Genomic DNA, 19,319 nt, shown 5'->3' with positions numbered 1-19,319 from the left:
TCGGCAATTTGTGAATTTAAGTTTCTCGAAATTTTCCATAATTCGTGCAATTTATAGCTTAAAATTAGCTTATAACAAAACAATATAATTGCTACTATAAGTTTTTCTATCTGTGGCAGTTTGGGTCATACAAAACTCATGTTCTGAGGCTCTCTACGATGAGCGCGATAGAACATAACCAGCAGCAGCAACAAGAAACTCGGAAAAAAGCTCATTCACATTCGACTTTTGCCTGAAACGGTACACTTAAAACGAGAGTGGCGTCGGCCCCCTGTCACACCACCCGTTGGCGGCGCAATTGTACGGATTTTGGTGGTGACCGAAATTCCGCGAATTCCTTTGCAATCCTTCATCGATCTAACAAGTGTTTGTTTTGGCGCCGGTTCAGGTTCAAGTGCAGTGGCATTTATTGCATTTTTGAGCAGGTCCGTGACCTGATGCTGCACAGGCAGACGCCCGCGCAAGCACACGTGCAAAAAATCATATACACACACACGCACACATCGGTATAACTGTTACTCCCACGCGTAAAACGGTGCCGGCAAAGCAACAATTTTCCATCAACTTCTCTGTGAGTGAAAATAACTGTTTCGTGAGTGCTTGTACTATTTAAGCTTTAGTTTAGTTGTTCTCTCTGTGTGTGGTGTGTCGCCTTTTCTCCCTCTTCCAACATTGGGTTCAATTGCCTTGCTACGCACATTTTGTCTTTATTATTCACCCCTCCTCCTCTACTACTTCTCCCATGCCGTGAGCTCTTAGCTCTGAGAAAAGGGATGTTCGGTTCTGTGGCCGAAGCGTTTGATGCTCTTACAAGTCAATTGCTCCCATGGTGGGTATACTCTGAGCCTCTTCGTGACAAACATCATAATAGAATCGTAATAAAAATAAATATGTACATACTCTATTTTAGCAGTGTAATAGGAAGAGCCACCCCGTGTACATTTATTGCGTCTCTTCTGGCGTGTTTTCTCTCTGTCTCTTACCCTTGTTTGACATCCTTTGTGCTTTGCTCCGCTAACCTATCTACAGTTATGCCCTTTCTCCGTTCTTCTTGTTTTTGAACTTTGTCCCCCCTTGATTGTAGTCTGTAGGGATACGTGGGGGATTGTACTTTCCATCGTTGTTGTTGCGTGTAAAAAGTAATGATTTTGGTTGCATTAATAATTTACATGACCGATTTCGTCTAAGGGAATTTTAAAGAAAACAACTTAAATTTGAAGGAGGAGCAGCAGGTACAGTGAAAGAAATTTGTAGTAACCCCAAGTTATTTACAGGAGTGACTCATACTTTAGGAAATTAATTATGCACATCCTTATTGCCCCATAGGTACCATCCCTCTCCCAAAGCTTTAATTAGAGCTTTCATTAGTTTTACCATAAACGGTACCTGTGGAGTGCAATGGGAACCTGTAAACACTCTTGTTTACCAACAACCAAGATTTTTACACACTGTTACACTGTATATGTACATTGTACATAATTAATAAGGTTGGTTGCTTACGCCAAAAACAAATGGCCAGGATATTGGAAGCATACAGGTGTAAACAAGTGCCTTCCATCCATACGATTTGAATACATCAAATATTTTTAGTTTAACGGTTTCGAATAAAGCTCTAAACATTCCATCCATCCATTTATTATGGCACAACTATGTCTAATCATTCGATCAGAGAGTGCCCGATCAGCAGATCGGTGCAGTGTGAGTCAATCATGAGTCCGGGGTCTAGTTTTCCGCTCTCGTAGTCTCGTAGACTGTTCGCCTATTGACTTTGAACTTGACTCTGTCGTAGCGATCTACCGTAAATTGGTTGGCAAATTGGAGGCTGCAGGGAGGCGCACGCCGTTTTCCAGCACAGCCGCCTGTCAGATTGTCACATGCGTGCGATCATATGTTTACGACTAGTAATACTTCTATTCTATGGTCATGGAATACTAGCCCAGAATCATGCCATAATCTTATCAGCGAAGCGAAGCTTATGCTTGCTAAATGAATCGCTTGCGGGTGGGTTTTGTTATATGGAAAGCTTCGCTGCGATTGCCGCAAAAGATAACAGGAGCCGGCTCCAAAGCACCCCCCAACGTAATGTTATTGAGAGCGAGCAAACAAAAAGACCACAGGGGAAAATTCGATAGTAGGTGCCGAAGTTTTATATACTCTAGCAGTCAGAGGAGAGCTGTTACCATGAGGGCTTGCAATCTTTTCCCAATTAAAGTTGTAAAATATTGTATAGTTTGATTTTTGATTAGTTTGATTAATCAATAGCTGATCAAGAGCCTGTAATGGGCCAATATTATAGAATTGGAATACCCCATGAAAGAGTAATTTTAGCATACTGGACTATTTTTCCACGAAAACAATGAAAGCTGCGTGACTTGTTAGCGCGTTCGAAACCCCAAATATTTGCTCAAAAATCGTTAAGTATTTTGTCAAAAATGCAAATATACCCAAGAAATCAGCGGACTCTTAAGCTGTAAACTGTTTATACTCTGCACCAAATAAATAAATACCTAGATTGAAAACTGAATATCCATAGCTACCAAGAATTTGTATCGGCAGGCAGTTTTCTAACGAAAGCCACATAAGAGAACTCTTATCAAATATCGTAAACATTTACAATTGGGGCCATAAAGAAAGCTAAATAGAGAGAAGTAAGACCCAGACCAGAATCAATCAAAGACCAATAATATTGAACATTACCGAATTTGTATATCTGATTGGTTTTTAGTACACACTCATTCAACGCTCTACTAGACCGCAAAGGTTTGTTCATTCAGGCCTCAAATAATACCAAAAGATTTATCTATAAAGATAATTGCCATAATGGTTGGGGCAGGCTATGAATATTTTACTAGAAAAACAACAACAAAAAGGAACCCCTCTTTCTTTGCTGGGGGGAACTTTGTATTAACACATAATCTGGCCATACATATGTACACCACAGCTGGTAGCGCCTATTATTAGCCATATTTAGGGTTATTCTAGAGTAGATTTATAATTCGAAGATCCGATTGTGCCTCTACTCCACTCACAAGTGCCCCAAAAGTCAATGGCATGACAACCACTTGGCCATGACCGCCAGAGATTTTAGGCTAAATGTTATTTGAATACTGTCTAATTACTCGGTTTATACTCTGTGCCGTAGATATATCTTTATAGTCAGTTGACAGCAATTGGAACTTTAACATATGCCTCTCATTTTGGGGACAATTTGAGTACATTTCCCTGAAAGCCTAATGCATATTTTGTTGCCCCTACCTCAGAGGTGTGTACAGCTCTAGAAACGTAATCTTATAATTATCGAAATCATAAATAAAGAAATCCGATAAAGAATATGTTGCCAACTCAAGCTAGCAAAAGAATAATGGGAAAACACAAGCCTCCTTTGCAAGCGCAGGGCAAGGTTGCTTTCGAACAATCTCATCGGTACTTCAAGTGCTTTCTACTCGCTGCGTATTCTGATCTTTGCAATCAACAGTCCATAGTAGAATATAGCCAATGATAAACACAGTAGATTAGCTCAGATTACCTGGAGTAGCATACGTACGTACAACATCAATTGAAATGTGTCAGCAAGATATCAAAGTTCACTGCTGCTATAATCCAAGCAAGAGCGATTGGAAGTTTCGTTTTTGATAAGCCGATTTGCCATTTGTGGATTCGACACCCGCGCACCTTTGATGCGGCTCTTTTCAGTTGGGTTTGTGCCATCGGCCGCATCGGACGTGTGTCGGTCTACTTAAGGGCTCGAATAGAGGTTTGTTTAGACGGGAAATTTGTCGAACAATCAACTGGAAGCACAGCCAATAACTCAAAAAGGGTTTCAGACTATCAAATTACATAATCTAAGGCAGATTTCGTGCCACTAGGGGGCCCCCACTCTTATCTGGTACTACGAAAATGGGTACTTGCACGATAAGTACATAATCTTCATGAAAATTCATGACCCAATCAAGGCAGTATGCAAATGATTGCAAATTGAATAATTATCGGGGTATTCTCCTCCGACGTTTCTCTTGGGGGGAGAACATTCCGTGCAGTTGAAAATCAAGCAATCTCCATTTAAGTGCAATTTTGTATCCACAATTGTAAGGATAAATATAAATAACAATCGAATCGGCAGTTTTAATTGAAAAGCGTAGGACATAGTTTAATTTTTAGAGCGATATTTATGGTCTTTCATAAACTGTATGTATATAGTAGCACACTGTATATCTATCATCATAGATACCACAGAACACAATTTCAAGTGATTAGGGCTTTTTCTTTTGATCAAAATTTATATGTGTATCTGCAGTAGTGCCTTCATTTCTCATAGAGTTTTGATGTTTTTTTAAATATTTTCAGGGGATCTCCACATTATTAAAAATGGCTTGTACTTGCGAAATAATCGGCCTCGCCTGCGTGGTGGCTCTAATCCTTAGTGTTTCGGCCAAGGCTCCCTACCAGATGCGTATGTTCTTCATATTCTTTGGCGCTGGCGCCATTGTGATGCTGTGCGTGCCCTTTATGATGCTACGACCACGGGACTATCGAAATGCTCTGTAAGTTGTATGTTTCTAGAATCTTATTTCCAATCCAATGGTCCATCTTTTCCTGTTTATAGGGTGCCCTCTTGGTGCTTCCGACAGCTATGCAGATTGATGGGCATTACCATGGAGGTGCGTGGATTGGAGAATGTAAGAGCGGGTCACGGCAGTGTGGTGATAATGAACCACCAGAGCGCCCTGGATCTCTGTGTGCTGAGCTATCTGTGGCCGGTAATCGGACGAGGCACGGTTGTGGCCAAGAAGGAGATCCTTTACCTACCATTCTTCGGCTTTGGAGCCTGGCTCTGGGGCACTCTGTACATCAATCGTTCCCGCAAGACGGACTCGATTAATTCCCTGCAAAAGGAGGCAAAGGCGATACAGGAGCGTAACTGCAAGCTTCTGCTCTTCCCAGAGGGCACGCGCAACTCCAAGGACACACTGCTGCCGTTCAAGAAGGGCTCATTTCACATTGCTCTGCAGAGCAAGTGTCCCATTCAGCCGGTAGTCATCTCAAAGTACGCATTTATGGACGACGAGAAGAAGACTTTCCGTCCGGGCCACGCCCTGATTCAGATCCTGCCCGAGGTGTCGACCGAGAAGTACGAGAAGGATGATATGCAGCAGCTTATCGACAACTGTCGTTCGATCATGCAGACGGAGTACACGAAGTTGAGTAAAGAAGGCCTTGCCTTGAGCTCGAAGAAGCAATCATAGGACTGGATAGAATATTATTATACTCAGGTTACTAACACAAATATTGCCCAGGAACAGAATCAAAAGCAGCAAACACGTATATATAGGGTTATTGGATTAATTTGCCTAGCTTTAAGTTATAGAATATGTATTCTTCGCGCGTATTTTCGCACAATATTAACTGTTTTACCTCTAATACATGCAAGTGTTCGAGAGCTTTTTTGACAAAAAGAAAACTAAAATACAAACCAACTAACAAAGTAAATTTTTTACAATAGAATAAAAAGCACTTATATCTTTGATGTTAATTATTAAGAGATTTGTACAATATTTTATATATAGTATATGAATGTAAAATGGCTCTGATCCGTGCATCAAGTAGATTTTCGATCTTAAAACGAGATGGCATGCCAAAATCAGACGGGAAATGCCAGAGTTTATAGCATATAACGAGAAATCACAGAGCTATGGATATCTAACATAAATATACCATTAAAAACACATATCCTTACTGTCTTTGCTACCGAACGATTGGGGACATTTTTCCGATCATAGGGAGGTATGGTACGCCCAGATCGCACGAGAAATGGCGGAGTTATAGCGATTTCTGCAAAAATTGGCTTATATATTTAAAAAGGCGTTACGTTTTTAGGTGAACTCTACATTCTACATTCTTGTTAGCGCCCCGACTGAGATCAGCGGTGAGTTCTCGAACTACGCTAATGTAGTTCCAGCTGTGTCCGTCGATATCAGGTGAACCGCCAATTTAGTTCAAAAAACCCCCGACGACAAGTGGGGGCGCCACCGTGCAACAAAAAAAAAACCAGCGACCTACTGCTGATTTCTGTTGGCCTGGTATCCCAGATCTGAAATTTCTCGTTTTCTGCCATTTGAGCGGTCCGATTGTTGTTGTACAACAACAAAAATTTGTTGTACAAAAATTGACAACAACAACAACAACATTTTGGACAACAACAACTCTCAACTTGCGACCGCTCAAATGGCAGAAAACGAGTCACTCAGATCTGGGATACCAGGCCAACAGAAATCAGCAGCAAGCAAACTTTAGCGAATGCAAAAAAATGTTGCATACCTTTGGGGGCTTCAAAACGGAAATTTAAATTTAAAAAATGTAACGACATCCCAGTATACATATGTTGATTTCTCCGCTATTTATGGGCTGATCCGGTCGTGCGACGGCTTCCTGTGATCGGAAAAAAATCCCTGATCTGATGAAGTCCTTAACAAGGACCAAGGATCAAGGATATTTTCTTTGTAATCCAGGGGCTCTGGAGATCGAATAAACATCATGGACAGAGTCCCTGACCGCCATCCCAATCCGATTAAAACATATGAAATTGTTTTTTGATTTTGTAATAAACTATACAATATATATTTAATGTATATATGTTGCTTTATATAATATTCTGTCCATGTTACTGCTAAAGCAATACAAAATACTATGCTATGGTATTACTAACTGGCATACTTATACAAATAACATCGTATTATGTACAAATGTTGATCCGTTTATTAATAATGCTAAAACGCACGTTTATATAGTCGTACGCCAAACCTATACAATTCGATTTAGTGCCCTTGCGGGACATTAACTTCGTGGGGCACTGTATCCGCGTTGAGGCGCAGATGAGTCTCACCGAAGAGTTTTTAAGCATATGTTGTATCTATCCAATATGTCATTATGTACATATGATTACATTAATCTATGATATAGTGAATACATATGTGCTAATAAAGATGGTAGTACACGGTTAAGATATCTAAATTAATTATAATATTGCATAAATGTTTGGGACTGTATGGTTTCCAAATAATTCATATGACAAGAAAGTCCCAAGTGTGAAATTCAAACAATATGCTTGCTGGATATCGATTAACAACGAGAAACAAGGCAAGTTGGGTAAATGACATTGCAGTGTGCGATGTGATGTGACGAAGTCGTATCCTTCAGTCGCGAAACAAACAAAAACCACACAGGATCTGGCATCCATCAATGCTTATCACAATCTACGATTATGGATAACAGCGTCTTACAGCTATCATAAGAGTCATGCTGGCATCGGAGTTCTTTGTGGATCTGTGGCTACAACGTTTTCATCTCTCTGGCAGGAACACTTTGTGGTTGGTTCGTCGTCTCTTAACTATTCAAATTAACAAAAGGCAATACAAAATGCATTTACGGAAAACATTACAAATGATAAATTCATTCCAATTCAGATGAATATACAATATACGACAATCATTCGACTTGGATGTGGAAGCAGACATTAAATCAGATCTTTGGTTGATTACAATTACAATTAGCTTTGTCTACACAACAATTGTTCCCCTATGTACGAGTATATAAATGCATTTCTGTATTGGATCTGTTAATTTAAGAGTGCAGATTTTTACAATTTTCAGTTTCAGTTTTCTGGGTTCATTCGTTGTTTTAGCGTTTACAATACAAATACAATTCTCAGAAAAGGAAAGGAAAGGCCTTTGTCTATACAATACGATACACATATAATAATTGCCAAGCAAAAGTTATTGAGCCGTTTCTTCATTCGCATCAAACAAACAGATAATCAAATAGGAGTTTGGCGACTGCTGGGATATGTTTCATAGCTCTAAGGACCATCCATCCGTCCATCCATCTATCATAGAGTGGGGGGTGGGGCGTGGGTGTGGGGACAACTTAGGTGGTAGGTGCTCTATTTTGAAAAGACATATTCGTAGACTTAGGCGTACAATGAAACTAAAGGTAATTTGCACTAATTTGAAGATTTTTCAGATGTGTATTTCTTAACGATGCAATTTCATGTATTCTGGTTCTGTTTCGGTTTCTGTTTCTTCCGTATTGTACTGCTTAATGCTTAAATAAATTATATCACAACAATAGAGACAAAGTTTGCGGTTCGGAGTGCGTCGGCGTGTGGCAGGGCGGGGGCGGGGCGGCAGAGGACGAATTGGGGCAAACCGCAAGGTGAACAAACTACAGATACTCTCTTGTATTGGCTAAACATTGCAATTTCTCACGCATGCGAACACACACACACACAAACATACAATAATGAACAATAAATGGTATAAAAGGTAGTATATGTAGATGTATATATAAGGGGAGAGCCGCCGACGCCGCCGCCACTGCCACACACGCGCTGCAGGGTTTCACTGAGATCCAAGACAAATATGTTTAGGCCGAGCTCTGTCTTAATACTAACTCTTGCTGAGCGCCTTTTTCTTTCTTTGTACTAGGATATCGTAGAACGGGTTGTGGCTGATCGACTGCGTCAGCCGCTTGATCCACTCCTGCTGGTCCTCCTCCGTAGCGGCGGACATGCGGTACACGGTATGCTTGCCCTCCACCACCTAATGCGAATGAGAAAGAACAAATGATTAGTACATATTTCTGTGGGACATTCTTCTATTGTTCTATATTGAAAATGACTCACCTTGCCCTCGGAATCAGTCTTGCAGGCCTTGATTATATCGGCACCGCCAGTGGCAAACAGCTCGAAGCAATGCGGTTTGCTGCGATCGTGTATCTCCCGCACCGATATATTCTCCAGCGGTATAATGCCACGCGGCTCCTTGTCGGTGGTGTATTCAAAGTAGTAGAGGCAATTGTCGTTCAATATGAACCAGCGTCTCTTCCACGATTTGTATCTGCAAATGGAAGCATATACACGTAAGTATGGATATCTACTCAGGCATGGATCAGTCAGTCACTCACCTGCCGCCCTGCTTCCACAGCCAGCCCTCCTTGTCGGGGTTGAAGAAGGTGTGCATCAGATCGTTGCCATCGTCTTGGGGTATTTTGAATGGCTCGGTGCGTATGGACTCGTAGAGGGACTCCAGCAGGCCGCGGGGCAAGTCCCCGCCGTTGTTGATGCCACGATTCATCGAGATGAATTGCTCAACGGTGGGTTTGTCTTTGACCTAATGACGACAGAAAGAGTCAAGAATCAAGGGTTAGCATGGCTTCAACTATTGCATGGCATGTAATGGCTCTTAATTAGCAAGCAATTCGCCTCCGCTGATATCGTTTTCAGAAGTGCCCTAGAATATGCCACGAGCTGTGGCATGGTGTGTGGATTCCCCTACACTTGACCTATTAATAGCGACCACAACCCAAGCGACGGCAGCAGACCGTGCGAGTGGTGTAATTTCTCTAACGATCGGACGGGACGGACGCACGCCCTGTCACTCACGACGCAGCATGCGGAAGTGAATCGCTGCCGCGTTGCGTCGCGGCGACGTCGACGTCGATAATTGTGGCCTGACAACCGGCAAATAGGAATTCAATTTCGCAGTTGAAGGACAGCCCATGGGCCGGGCCACGCGTCGAGTCGATTCAGGCAGTTCTTTCGGTTTTTTGGCATAAGCAACAACTTCCTGACGTGCTGCCAACAGTACGAACATCCGGTTGGGAGTGGGAAGAGGGCCAAATAAATTGAAAAGAACAGATCTGGGGGTATTTTTGGATGAATCCACCACACAATACCCCTTGATGAATGGCCTGTTCGAATCAAATTATATCTGAATGCGATCTAAAGGCAGGAGCTATCCAATCCACTGCATATCCTAGCAATTGGCAGTACCCACCGATGGATTGTGCAGCGATGTATTGAGCATTATAATGGCAAAGCTGAGCACATAGCATGTGTCCGTGTTGGTGAAGATGTCCAGATTCAGCTGGCAGTAGCGCTGTGCAAAGCACTCCATCATTCGATCGATCTTCTGCGCCTCGCCGGGCAGTCGAAACGACCAGAGAAATTGTCTGTTGAAGAGAAAAGAAGAGGAAATTCCCATTAGCGATAATTACAACAGGTGGGCTGGAGGGTGGACCTACCTTAGGGCCTGCACTAGAATGAGATTGGTAAAGTCGTGTAGCGCCACGAAGGCCTTGAGGACATCCTCGTTGAAATCGTTCTTTTCGCCGAGGTAATCGCCTGGAAAGAACGCACCGAAAAGGCAGTTAAAATAAATGTTGGTTATGCGTTTAATTGAATTTCGCGCTGGCCATAAAAGAAGGTCGATTTATGACTTCAGGCTGGGGTATTCCCCACTCACCTATGGCCGTTTTATTGAGGCCCTCGCCCTTGTAGAGGAAATGCGCCACATCCTGGGGATCGTGACGCAGCAGTCGGTTCTCCACGAGATACTCAATGCCTGGAAAAGGGAAAGAAAGTAAGGTATATTAGAGATGGAGTTTCATAGAGGCTCCCCATAGAAGTTTCCACTGTAACTCCCCGTAATGTAATCGATAAGAACGCGCACCCGGAAGCCCAAGAACGAAGCAATAATCAAATCATATAATGTGCCCCCATATACGACCATTTTGTGGCCATTGGAGAGCCAGCGAACCGCAACATAAACCAAAGCGCAATCTCCATAAACATCGGGCAACGAGGAAAAAAAGCGAGAACAGAAGGAGCGCCCCGTCGGTCGGTCGGTGGGTCGGTCGGTCGGTAACGATGTCATTATTTGCCAATCAAAGAGAGGGCGGACAAGCGGAGGAGGAAACGCCGCTATCGGAGAAGTTCAATGCGAGTCTCTATAGAATCTCGATGGAATTATTAAAAGTAAACAAAACAAACAATGGAATGTGCGAGAGATGTAACGACTGGCAGATACCCTTTGATGGGATTTGGAATCTGTATCGAATCCTCTGCTAGTTCTGAAAGAAACATTCTTTAAGGTTTCTGCAACGCTCCTTTCTGCCCGTTACATAGATACCCACAAATACCATATACCCCTCCTATCCTATTCTCCTAATATTCTACGGTACAACAATAGCTTGTTGCGGCTTCAAGACGCCAGGTGGCGCCCGGGCGTGCATTGTAGAAATTGGATTTGCCGATTGAAATCTGCGATGACGTTGACGTTGACGCTGACGATGACAACTTCCAAGGACAGCGACAATAATCACACACAAACGACATCGATAATGAGAAATCTGCAAATAGCAAAAGGGAGGGGTACCCAACAGGAATGGTGGTCTGTGGCCTGTGGCCCCCCCAACCACACCACAATATTCGACTTTTTCGTAAACAAAAAGTTTTTGCGTGACTTCGGAGGACATCACGTGCGATTAACATCGCCCCGAGGGACCCCGAGGTAGATTCAAGAGAAGGTAACGGGGATCCTCCGCCACGTTCTTTGCTCGGGGACTGTTCCTCCTTTCTGTGGAATATACCTTGGGCAGGCCCCTTGCCTCTCCACCCCAACCCATTCCCCGACGTCGTTTGCGCGTTATGGATGGCACATTTGTGTGCTATTTAATTTAAGTATCTGTATCTGTATCTGTTTGTGTGTGTTGCTTTTGTATCTTTGTGTGCGTGTGTGTCTGTGTCTATCTATATGTGCGTGTGTTTCCGTATATTGCTGATAATCGGCCGATAAAGGGCGACAAATGACGATGACACCACTCCTGCCACCCTGCACCCTGCCTTCCTCTGCCTCCGCCTCCACCTCCTGGGGGCCGAGGTAGCCACCACACATTCTCGTGTGGAAGTTTTTTAATAAGCGACGACAAAATGTCTCGTCTCTGGTCGGGATTCGATTTGGCTTTTGTTATTGGGTCGCTAAACCCCAACTCCACCCCCACCGCCGCCACCCACCCATCAGTCGTCGTCCCTCTTTGGATTAGCATTTTTATTGTGCTCCCTCTGCCGTATATATGTAAACATATACTCGTGTCTAGATATCTGGCATTCCGCACAGGATGTGCCTCATGCCCCACCCCCCGATGCGTGCGTGTGTGTGTTGCGGGAAGATGTTGCATGGCCTAATTTTGACTTGTCGACGTTAATTTATGGCCAAGAGAGGTTGACGTAAATATTTGATTGGCTTTTAAAAATGTGTGCTGGAGGGTGGAAGGAGGGCTGCTCTGATAGGCCAAAGAAATTGAGATGTTTTGGAGAGACGTGTTCCATAAGCAAACACGCCGACATGTGGGTCACCCCCCTCCGACCAGAGACATTTTAAAACATGGAAAACATGAAAAGTGCTATCAAAATTTAAGGTGGGATGTGGTCTGGAGTTTGGAGTCATTCTATTACGAAATAACTTGCCATTCAACAGTCGATCTTTCGCCTTTCCAGAGGGCAAATGGGATACAATCTTCTAGTATCAATAAATACTCCACCCTTCGATAGGTAAAAGTAATTTCACACTGAAATGGGATACTTCTTCTCATTTAACACGAGATCTTGCACCTTTCCGAGGGGTAGAACTACCGAAATGCTTCTGCGAAAACCCAACGAGTCGCACGTCAAATATATAATTACAGATCCCATTTAGCATTAGATCTAACATGAGAGGATCCCTTTTCTAATGAGGTGCTAACGTTTCCCTCCACGCTCCCATAAATGTGTTTAGCCTTCATCTTTCGACATATCCCATACATCATCCCACATGCCACCCTCCCTTCCCTTCCTTCTGTCAACGCACTGATGTCTGAGGGTCGGGTCCGGGTCCGGGTCCTCCCCGGAGACAAGTTCTTGCTGGATATTGCGGCATTGACATTTCCATTTCCATTAAATTAAACACTGGAGGAGGAGCATAAGCGTACGCGTACCACGTACTTCAGATGTCAACGAACTGTCAAATTTGTCAGACTTTTAAGATAGTGGAACGCCCTGTCCTCCGTCCCTCCGACACCCGCATCCCCGTCCCATGGCTGCTTTCCGACTGCCGCCTGCTGCACATTCTGGCGCTGTTGCATTTACATTTCGTTTCGGGCTCATTACGTTATTAAATTAACGTCGAAATTATTATTGGACGTACGTGTCACCCCTCCCCCTCCCCCTCACACCAGCACCTACACCTCTCTCCTCCGCTTTTCATTTGCGTGGAAATTTGCATGGTAATTTTGCCTTTTGGCGCCGCGACACGCTCTCATGGAGAGCCCCCAACACCACCACACCACACCCCACCACAATCTCCAACTCCATCTCCAATGGTAGCACGATGTCTCCTCTACTCTTCTCTTCAGTCATCAGCTCAATTATAAAGCATTTCATCTGACTCCATTATTGTCGTCGTTGTCGTTGTCGTCGTCTGGTGTCATGTCGTCGTCGTCGACATTGAGATTTCATTTAAATCATCAGCAAACTTTACATTTCTCGACTTTTGAGGGACACTCCCCTCGAATTGGGATTCCACTGATTGTAGAGGAGGAACCTCTCTTGAATTGAGCAAATATTACATTTGCATATTGATTCGGGGTGAATCATTGGGCGGGCGAATAAGAGGAAAAGTCCACTCAAAGTTTCTGCGAAATTACTAGGATTTGTACAGTATCCACACAATTGTCATCTTTCTAGAACAACACATCAAGTGGCCCATGCGTAGCCAGGCATCCTCCCATCAAACCGACCGAGGTACGCTGCTGCATTACGCGCGACTTGCATAAACGAGGAATAATCATTATATCCTCATATTTGTCTTAGTTTTGATCTCTGGAGATACTTTATCTATACACTTACCTTTTTTCGGATCCATATTGAACTTTTTGCGACCAATGGACATTTGCTTGTCCTTGTTGGAATGCTTGCAGTCTTCGGGCACATCGAGCACCTCCATTTCCGAGACAACTTCGCATAATTCATCTTTGATTTGCTGTAAACGAGAGAAAGAAGAGAAGCCCAATTATAAAGGTGAAAAATGGTATATACCATGACATCATAATCATCGCTGGCTGGTACTATAAATATAGATTGAGGAAATGGCAGTGCATGCCCACACACACACACACACACACACGTATGTATGTAGATACACTATAGAGTACACAGTTAACAGAACATAAGCGAACGACTAGAGCGACTAGGCTAGGCTGGTGTTTAAATTTAAATTGCGTACAGCGACTGCCTCTATAAAAATTCCCATAAATTCAGCTCACACTCGCAGATACAGATACAGATGGCAGCAGAGAGCGATGGAGAGACAGTTGAAAGTCGAGTAATTTGCATTTCCTCAGTGCCGTTGTCCGTTGCCCGTGTCGCCTGTCGACTGGCGCCAAATAAACAACCTACGACGGACACACGACAAAAACTCACTTGAAAACAGTTTTCAAATTTGTTCTAAAAAGGGGGGAGGGGAAAAAACCCCCCAATTTAATGCAAATTGTGATTTAATTGAATTAGAAAAATAAACTTAGAACTGAACCCTAGAGGAGATGTCGCGGAATGGCAGTGCCATCGCAAGGGTCATTCCATGCCAATTCCAATTCCAATTCCATTCCATTCCAAAACAAATGTCGTGTTATGCCCAAAGAAGCGGAAAACGATACGAATATGTGTATCTTTTATTTTGTATCTTGTAGCTGTGGGGGTTTGACGCATGAATGATGAGGAGACCCACGAGACCGGAACATATCAATTGCCCTCAGAGACACATAGGCCTCCCCACCCGATGAATGAATGACCTTCTGACTCATGGAATGAGTCGATCGTATGCAAAAAGGGGCTGAGGGGGGGAGACCAAGACGTGGAAGGAGGCGCACAGAGGAATGTCAATTAAACACTATAAAATATACAATTGACAAATTGCCATGTCCATGTCCATGGGCTGTAATAAAAAGATACTTATACGATATGTAGATACAACAAACAGATAGATGAACAGTTGCAGTTGAGATTCAAAAGATGAGATCATTCGGCAGTCGGTTGGGCATTCCACTCGATTGAAATTCTCATCATTGAATGCGGATTTGTGTATCTGCTCCCCGAGGGGATGCCAGTGACTTGTCAAAAGTATCTAGATACAACGCTGCTGCAAGGTTTTAGAATTCATTGACTTTCGTCAATGATTTCGAGGTATTTTAATTCCCAGAGCGTGTCGCATAAGCAGATAGAAGTGCTCCCAGAGAAGCCTCTCCGTAATATGTTTATTTATAAAAAGTGATGATCGTCGGAGTGCTGTCATAGAACAAACATTTGACCAAAAGATACATGTATCTTTTTATGGCAAAATATACGAGTGTATCTACAACATACAATATTTCTATCTTTTATTATAATTTATGGCTTGACGATTTTATGTCTCAATATTCTCACAATATTTTCCCAGGCTTCCACTTCTTTTTCTCTCTTTTATTTTCATTATCCACAATGCCACACACCACATCCGTTTGCCCCTTAAATTCCCATAAAACTATGCCCCTAGAATTCCCCCCCAAACAAAATTATGTTAATTTTTTTTTAAATTTTCCAATCAATAAAATGATCAGAGCTTTACAACTCAATAAGCCCTATCCTCCAGAGGCTACCACGATACGCCCCATTAAAATCAATGGAAATGAACATAAAACAAAGGAAAATCCACATAAAAGATAAGAAAATGTAGAAGAAACAAAAGTTGTGTGGCTTAAGGAAGGGTTTAATGGAGAAGAGAAGCTCGGGAAAAGGTGGTTTTGGTAGGGGTTTCATGAATGGGAGACGCTCTAAGAAGAGTCTTGAGAGACGCAACAAGTTTTGCGGCATGTCAGAGGAGGCCGCATATCGTTAAAAGACCAACAATTGATTAAAGACCAACAAGTGGACCTGGTCAGGGCAGTGTCTGGAGTGATATCAACACCACGGCGAAACCGGAGAGGAAACGCGGGAGACCAAGGGGGAGGTGGAGGCGTAGAGACAAAGCTAATGAGCGTCAAACTTAAAAATAAACTCGAGTCGGGGCGGAGCGGGGCGGGGCGTGGCGGGGGCTTAATGCGTGTATCTTTCAGTCGGGGTAAGCGGCCAGAGAATTCAGTCGACAGGTAAGAGAATGGAATGGATGGAATGGAGTGTTGGAGTGTGAGAACATGCCACGAGGAAGTCCCACAGCAGCAGCGGCGGAACAACCTGTTCTTACGCCACACCACAATGCAAATTCTCTCAATAAAAAACCAAGGGGGAATCCAATTTGAAACGAAAGCAAGAATCGCTTTCAATATTTTTAAGCAGAAATCATTTTGGTGGGGATTTTTCATCAAAGTTTTCAAGGGAATCTCCATTGAGTATTCAAGGAAAACTCCTGTGCGATTATTCATGAATGAATGAATGAATGGCTCTGCAAAAGACATCCATTGGGGATGCTTTGGTCTAGATGATCTCCCTAAGTACGTCCCTCCATCTAGCACCCTCCCTGTACCATTTCCCTCTTCTCTTCATACCTTTGGGTGTTGCCTCAGTATCACCACATCGCTGTTGATCTGCTTCTCGGCATTGCTGAGGTTTCTCTCAATCAAATGGCGACAACTCTCGCAGAGATTCGACTCCTGGCTGCTCCTGGGGCTGCTACTGCAGTTGTTGTTATTCTGCTGCTCCTTGGAGTTGTTGTTGTTGTTGATGCTGATGGAATTCCTTTCGGATTCGCTCTGGGACAGGGAGCTGTCATCGATGAAGCGCATGTCCCCCGCATCGGGTGTCAGCGGGGAGCTCAGAACCGAGCTCGGAGCATCCGTGTCCGTATCGAGCTGCAGGCAGGGATTGTCCATGCCGCCATAGGCATCGGCATCGCCATCGCCATCCACCACATCCAGCATGCATCCCAGCGAATTGGAGCGCGTCTTGCGCGGCGATCTCCGCGAGATGATCTCCCCCTTGTCGTTGAGGAGCAGCTCCACGGGCCGCGAGACTATCAGAGTCCTTGTGATCGTCGTGGTGGTCGCGTGCGTGTACTCCGATCGCTTGCTGTAGAGCTCCGTGCGGGGCTCGTCGCAGGGCAGGCGCTTCACCTCCACCGTGCGGCTCGTGTCGCTGCAGCTGACGGTCACGCTGCTCGGCGTCGGACTGGCGGGCGGGGGACTGTCGGGCGTCAAGGTCGTGATGTTGTATGTCGCCACACTCGTGTAGGGCGCCAGCGAGGGGGAACGGGGCTTGGCTGGGGGTTTGGGCGGCACCTTAGCGGGCGGGGGAGTGGGCAGGGGCAGGGGCGTGGGCGTAGGGGTGGGTGTCTTCTCTTCGCTCTTCGACAGCAGATTGCAGAAGCATCGCACACAGACGCTGCTGCTCCGACTGCTGCTGCCGCCACTGCTGCTGCCAGTCTCCACCAGTCGGCGGCGATCCTCCTTGGAGGCCTTCAGCGGATTGATGTAGAAGGTGCTGTTGCTCCTGCTGCTCCGATCGACACTGAATCCCACTCCCTCCACATTGAATCCTGGTATGCCGCCTCCTCCAACGAAACTCGAGGGGAGATCGACGCAGCTCCGCTGCAGCTGCTGTTTGCTGCCAAAGCTCCCGCTGTTCCCCAGGGAGGGGCCCTTCTTGTCCTTCGGTGGGCGCCGCAGCGACGAGAACCAGTTCGAGATGCTGGGGCGCTTCTGCTGCAGGGAGGCCATCGCTTGGCTTCCGCTGGCAGAACGGGTTCCTTGTGGATCGGATCACTCTATCGGGAGCCACCCTCCATGATGGCTGATGGCTGAGGGCTGGAGGGTTCACTGAAAATTGTATGTTTCTTAGTCTCTGGGGTTTCACGGGGCAGCCTCTGTGGCACCTCGCTTCAGGCAATTTACAAGTACAAAGCGGCAGCGTCTCCTTTTCGGTTTCGAGGGGTTTCGAGGGGATACGCATCCCATATCCCATCCCATAAATTAATTAACTAATTATCAAGTGTCTTCTTCTTTGGTGTGAAAGAAGACCTACAAAGTGCTGTGGCTGGGGCAGGTGCAGGAGCAGAGGCAGAGGCAGGAAGTGTCTCGGGGTACAACCACAAAAATTACCCACACTTTTGGTGGTTTCCTTTCCAGCCGAGACGGCGGCGACACAAAACGAATTAAGCTAATGGCTGGCAGGTTAACAAGGTGATGGCGTTCGTTCCTTAGCCTAATCCCAGGACATGCAGACGGGACACTCTGCCGCTGCCGCTGCTGTGGCAAGGACACCACTTCCGTGTGTCTTCGTGTGTCTTCGTGTGTGATTTGTCGACTCTGCGGCTTTAAGCAAGCAACCCCCCTTCCAGCCTAGAACTCTCCATCTGGTGTTCTGCGTGTTCGTTCCTTTGTCTTGTGATTTATTGAGATTTCGCTTCGTTCCTTCGTCTAATGTTTGCTTTGTGCATTTGTGCTCACAGGAAGAGGAAGTCGGAACGATAAAGCTTGTGGAATTGTTTCTCCGAACAGCAGCCCCGAACAGGCGACAAAAACTCTCTAATTGGAGCTGCAAACACCAGACACCAGAGGGCCAGAGAGCCAGAGAGCCAGAGAGCAAGAGATAGAGAAATCAGAATCACTCAAGCGAATATGCAAAAGGTTAAGCGAAACGAAGGAGAAATCCTCGGGGGACGATTTATGACATTTTTTACAACGAATTTGTTGACTAATCTTTTCGGGGTTGGAAATATGAGAGTCAATAAGAAGTGGGAGATTCCCCAAGAAAAGACGACAAAGGATTGTGGAAGACAGGAAAGAGCAAGAAAAGAAGAAAGGATAAAAAAAAGGTAGAAACAACCAACAGGAACTATGGAAATGGAGCGATAAAACAGAAAAAATCAAGAAAGGAACAATGAAAATGAAGAGAAAGCAACAGGGCCGCCACGAGCCAGGCAGGAACTATGGAATCACCGGAAACAGAGCGCAACAGGAACAGCCTAGAAAGGAACATTTAAACTACCAAAAATGGCTCCAACTGTACCAAAAAAAAAACACTCTAAAATGCGACCAAGCGGTTTTCTTTTAAGAAATGCCCGTGGAAATTTACTTCAATTTCCATCAGACGTAATGCAATTTTTCAGAAAATAAGGTCAAAGATTGCTGCTGGCAATTTAAAACGACTTTTCCTTTGGAAAATTCAAACCCCAAAAGAAAAGGCAATTTTGAGACCCAACAAAAAGTGCGTTTCAATATTAATTAGGGTTCCTTCCGCTGTCCAAAGTAAATCAAGAGTTCCCTTTGATTTTAAATAAATATTATCTTAAATACCTACAAAAATATTTACTTTAATCAAATGTGAAATTCCTTTGGGGATTTCCAACCTGTAAACGTGGCATCAGACGCCCGTGATGGCCCATTGGGGGGGCACTAGCCAAATGACAAGGTCCCCGTCCCGGCCAGGCTTGGCCTCTTCCTTTGGGGCTGTGTGCCACGCCCACGCATTAGCCAAGTTCGAA

The 19,319-nt window shown here is 44.5% G+C and overlaps 2 protein-coding genes across 5 annotated transcripts in view; one reads left to right on the top strand and one right to left on the bottom strand.

The window, feature by feature from the left end:
• The first annotated feature begins 203 nt into the window (after positions 1–203).
• Agpat2 (1-Acylglycerol-3-phosphate O-acyltransferase 2) lies at positions 204–5,530 on the top strand. The gene is made up of 3 exons (XM_015179839.2): positions 204–571; positions 4,345–4,541; positions 4,604–5,530. The coding sequence occupies exons 2-3, from the start codon at positions 4,366–4,368 to the stop codon at positions 5,241–5,243; spliced, it is 816 nt and encodes a 271-aa protein (XP_015035325.2). The 5' UTR covers positions 204–571; positions 4,345–4,365; the 3' UTR covers positions 5,244–5,530.
• A 1,399-nt stretch (positions 5,531–6,929) lies between these two features.
• The window catches only part of step (cytohesin steppke), a 38,155-nt gene continuing 25,765 nt past the window's right edge, over positions 6,930–19,319 (bottom strand). Inside the window, exons 1-8 of one of the 4 annotated variants that reach the window (XM_015179840.2) lie at positions 16,387–17,553; positions 13,718–13,850; positions 10,299–10,397; positions 10,078–10,177; positions 9,831–10,005; positions 8,959–9,164; positions 8,678–8,891; positions 6,930–8,594 (exon numbers count right to left, since the gene is read on the bottom strand). In XM_015179840.2, coding sequence (XP_015035326.1) covers positions 8,442–8,594; positions 8,678–8,891; positions 8,959–9,164; positions 9,831–10,005; positions 10,078–10,177; positions 10,299–10,397; positions 13,718–13,850; positions 16,387–17,553 — 2,247 coding nt within the window. In that variant the 3' untranslated portion in view covers positions 6,930–8,441. Of the gene's footprint in view, positions 8,595–8,677; positions 8,892–8,958; positions 9,165–9,830; positions 10,006–10,077; positions 10,178–10,298; positions 10,398–13,717; positions 13,851–16,386; positions 17,653–19,319 lie in introns of those variants that run through there. The other 3 variants (XM_033380614.1, XM_015179841.2, XM_001357231.4) reach the window with 3 other exon arrangements.

The sequence above is a fragment of the Drosophila pseudoobscura genome, chromosome 4, assembly GCF_009870125.1.
Source record: "Drosophila pseudoobscura strain MV-25-SWS-2005 chromosome 4, UCI_Dpse_MV25, whole genome shotgun sequence".
Lineage (NCBI taxonomy): Eukaryota > Metazoa > Arthropoda > Insecta > Diptera > Drosophilidae > Drosophila > Drosophila pseudoobscura.
Note: the sequence above shows the minus strand (reverse complement) of the source record. Positions and strands in the feature narration are given on the sequence as shown.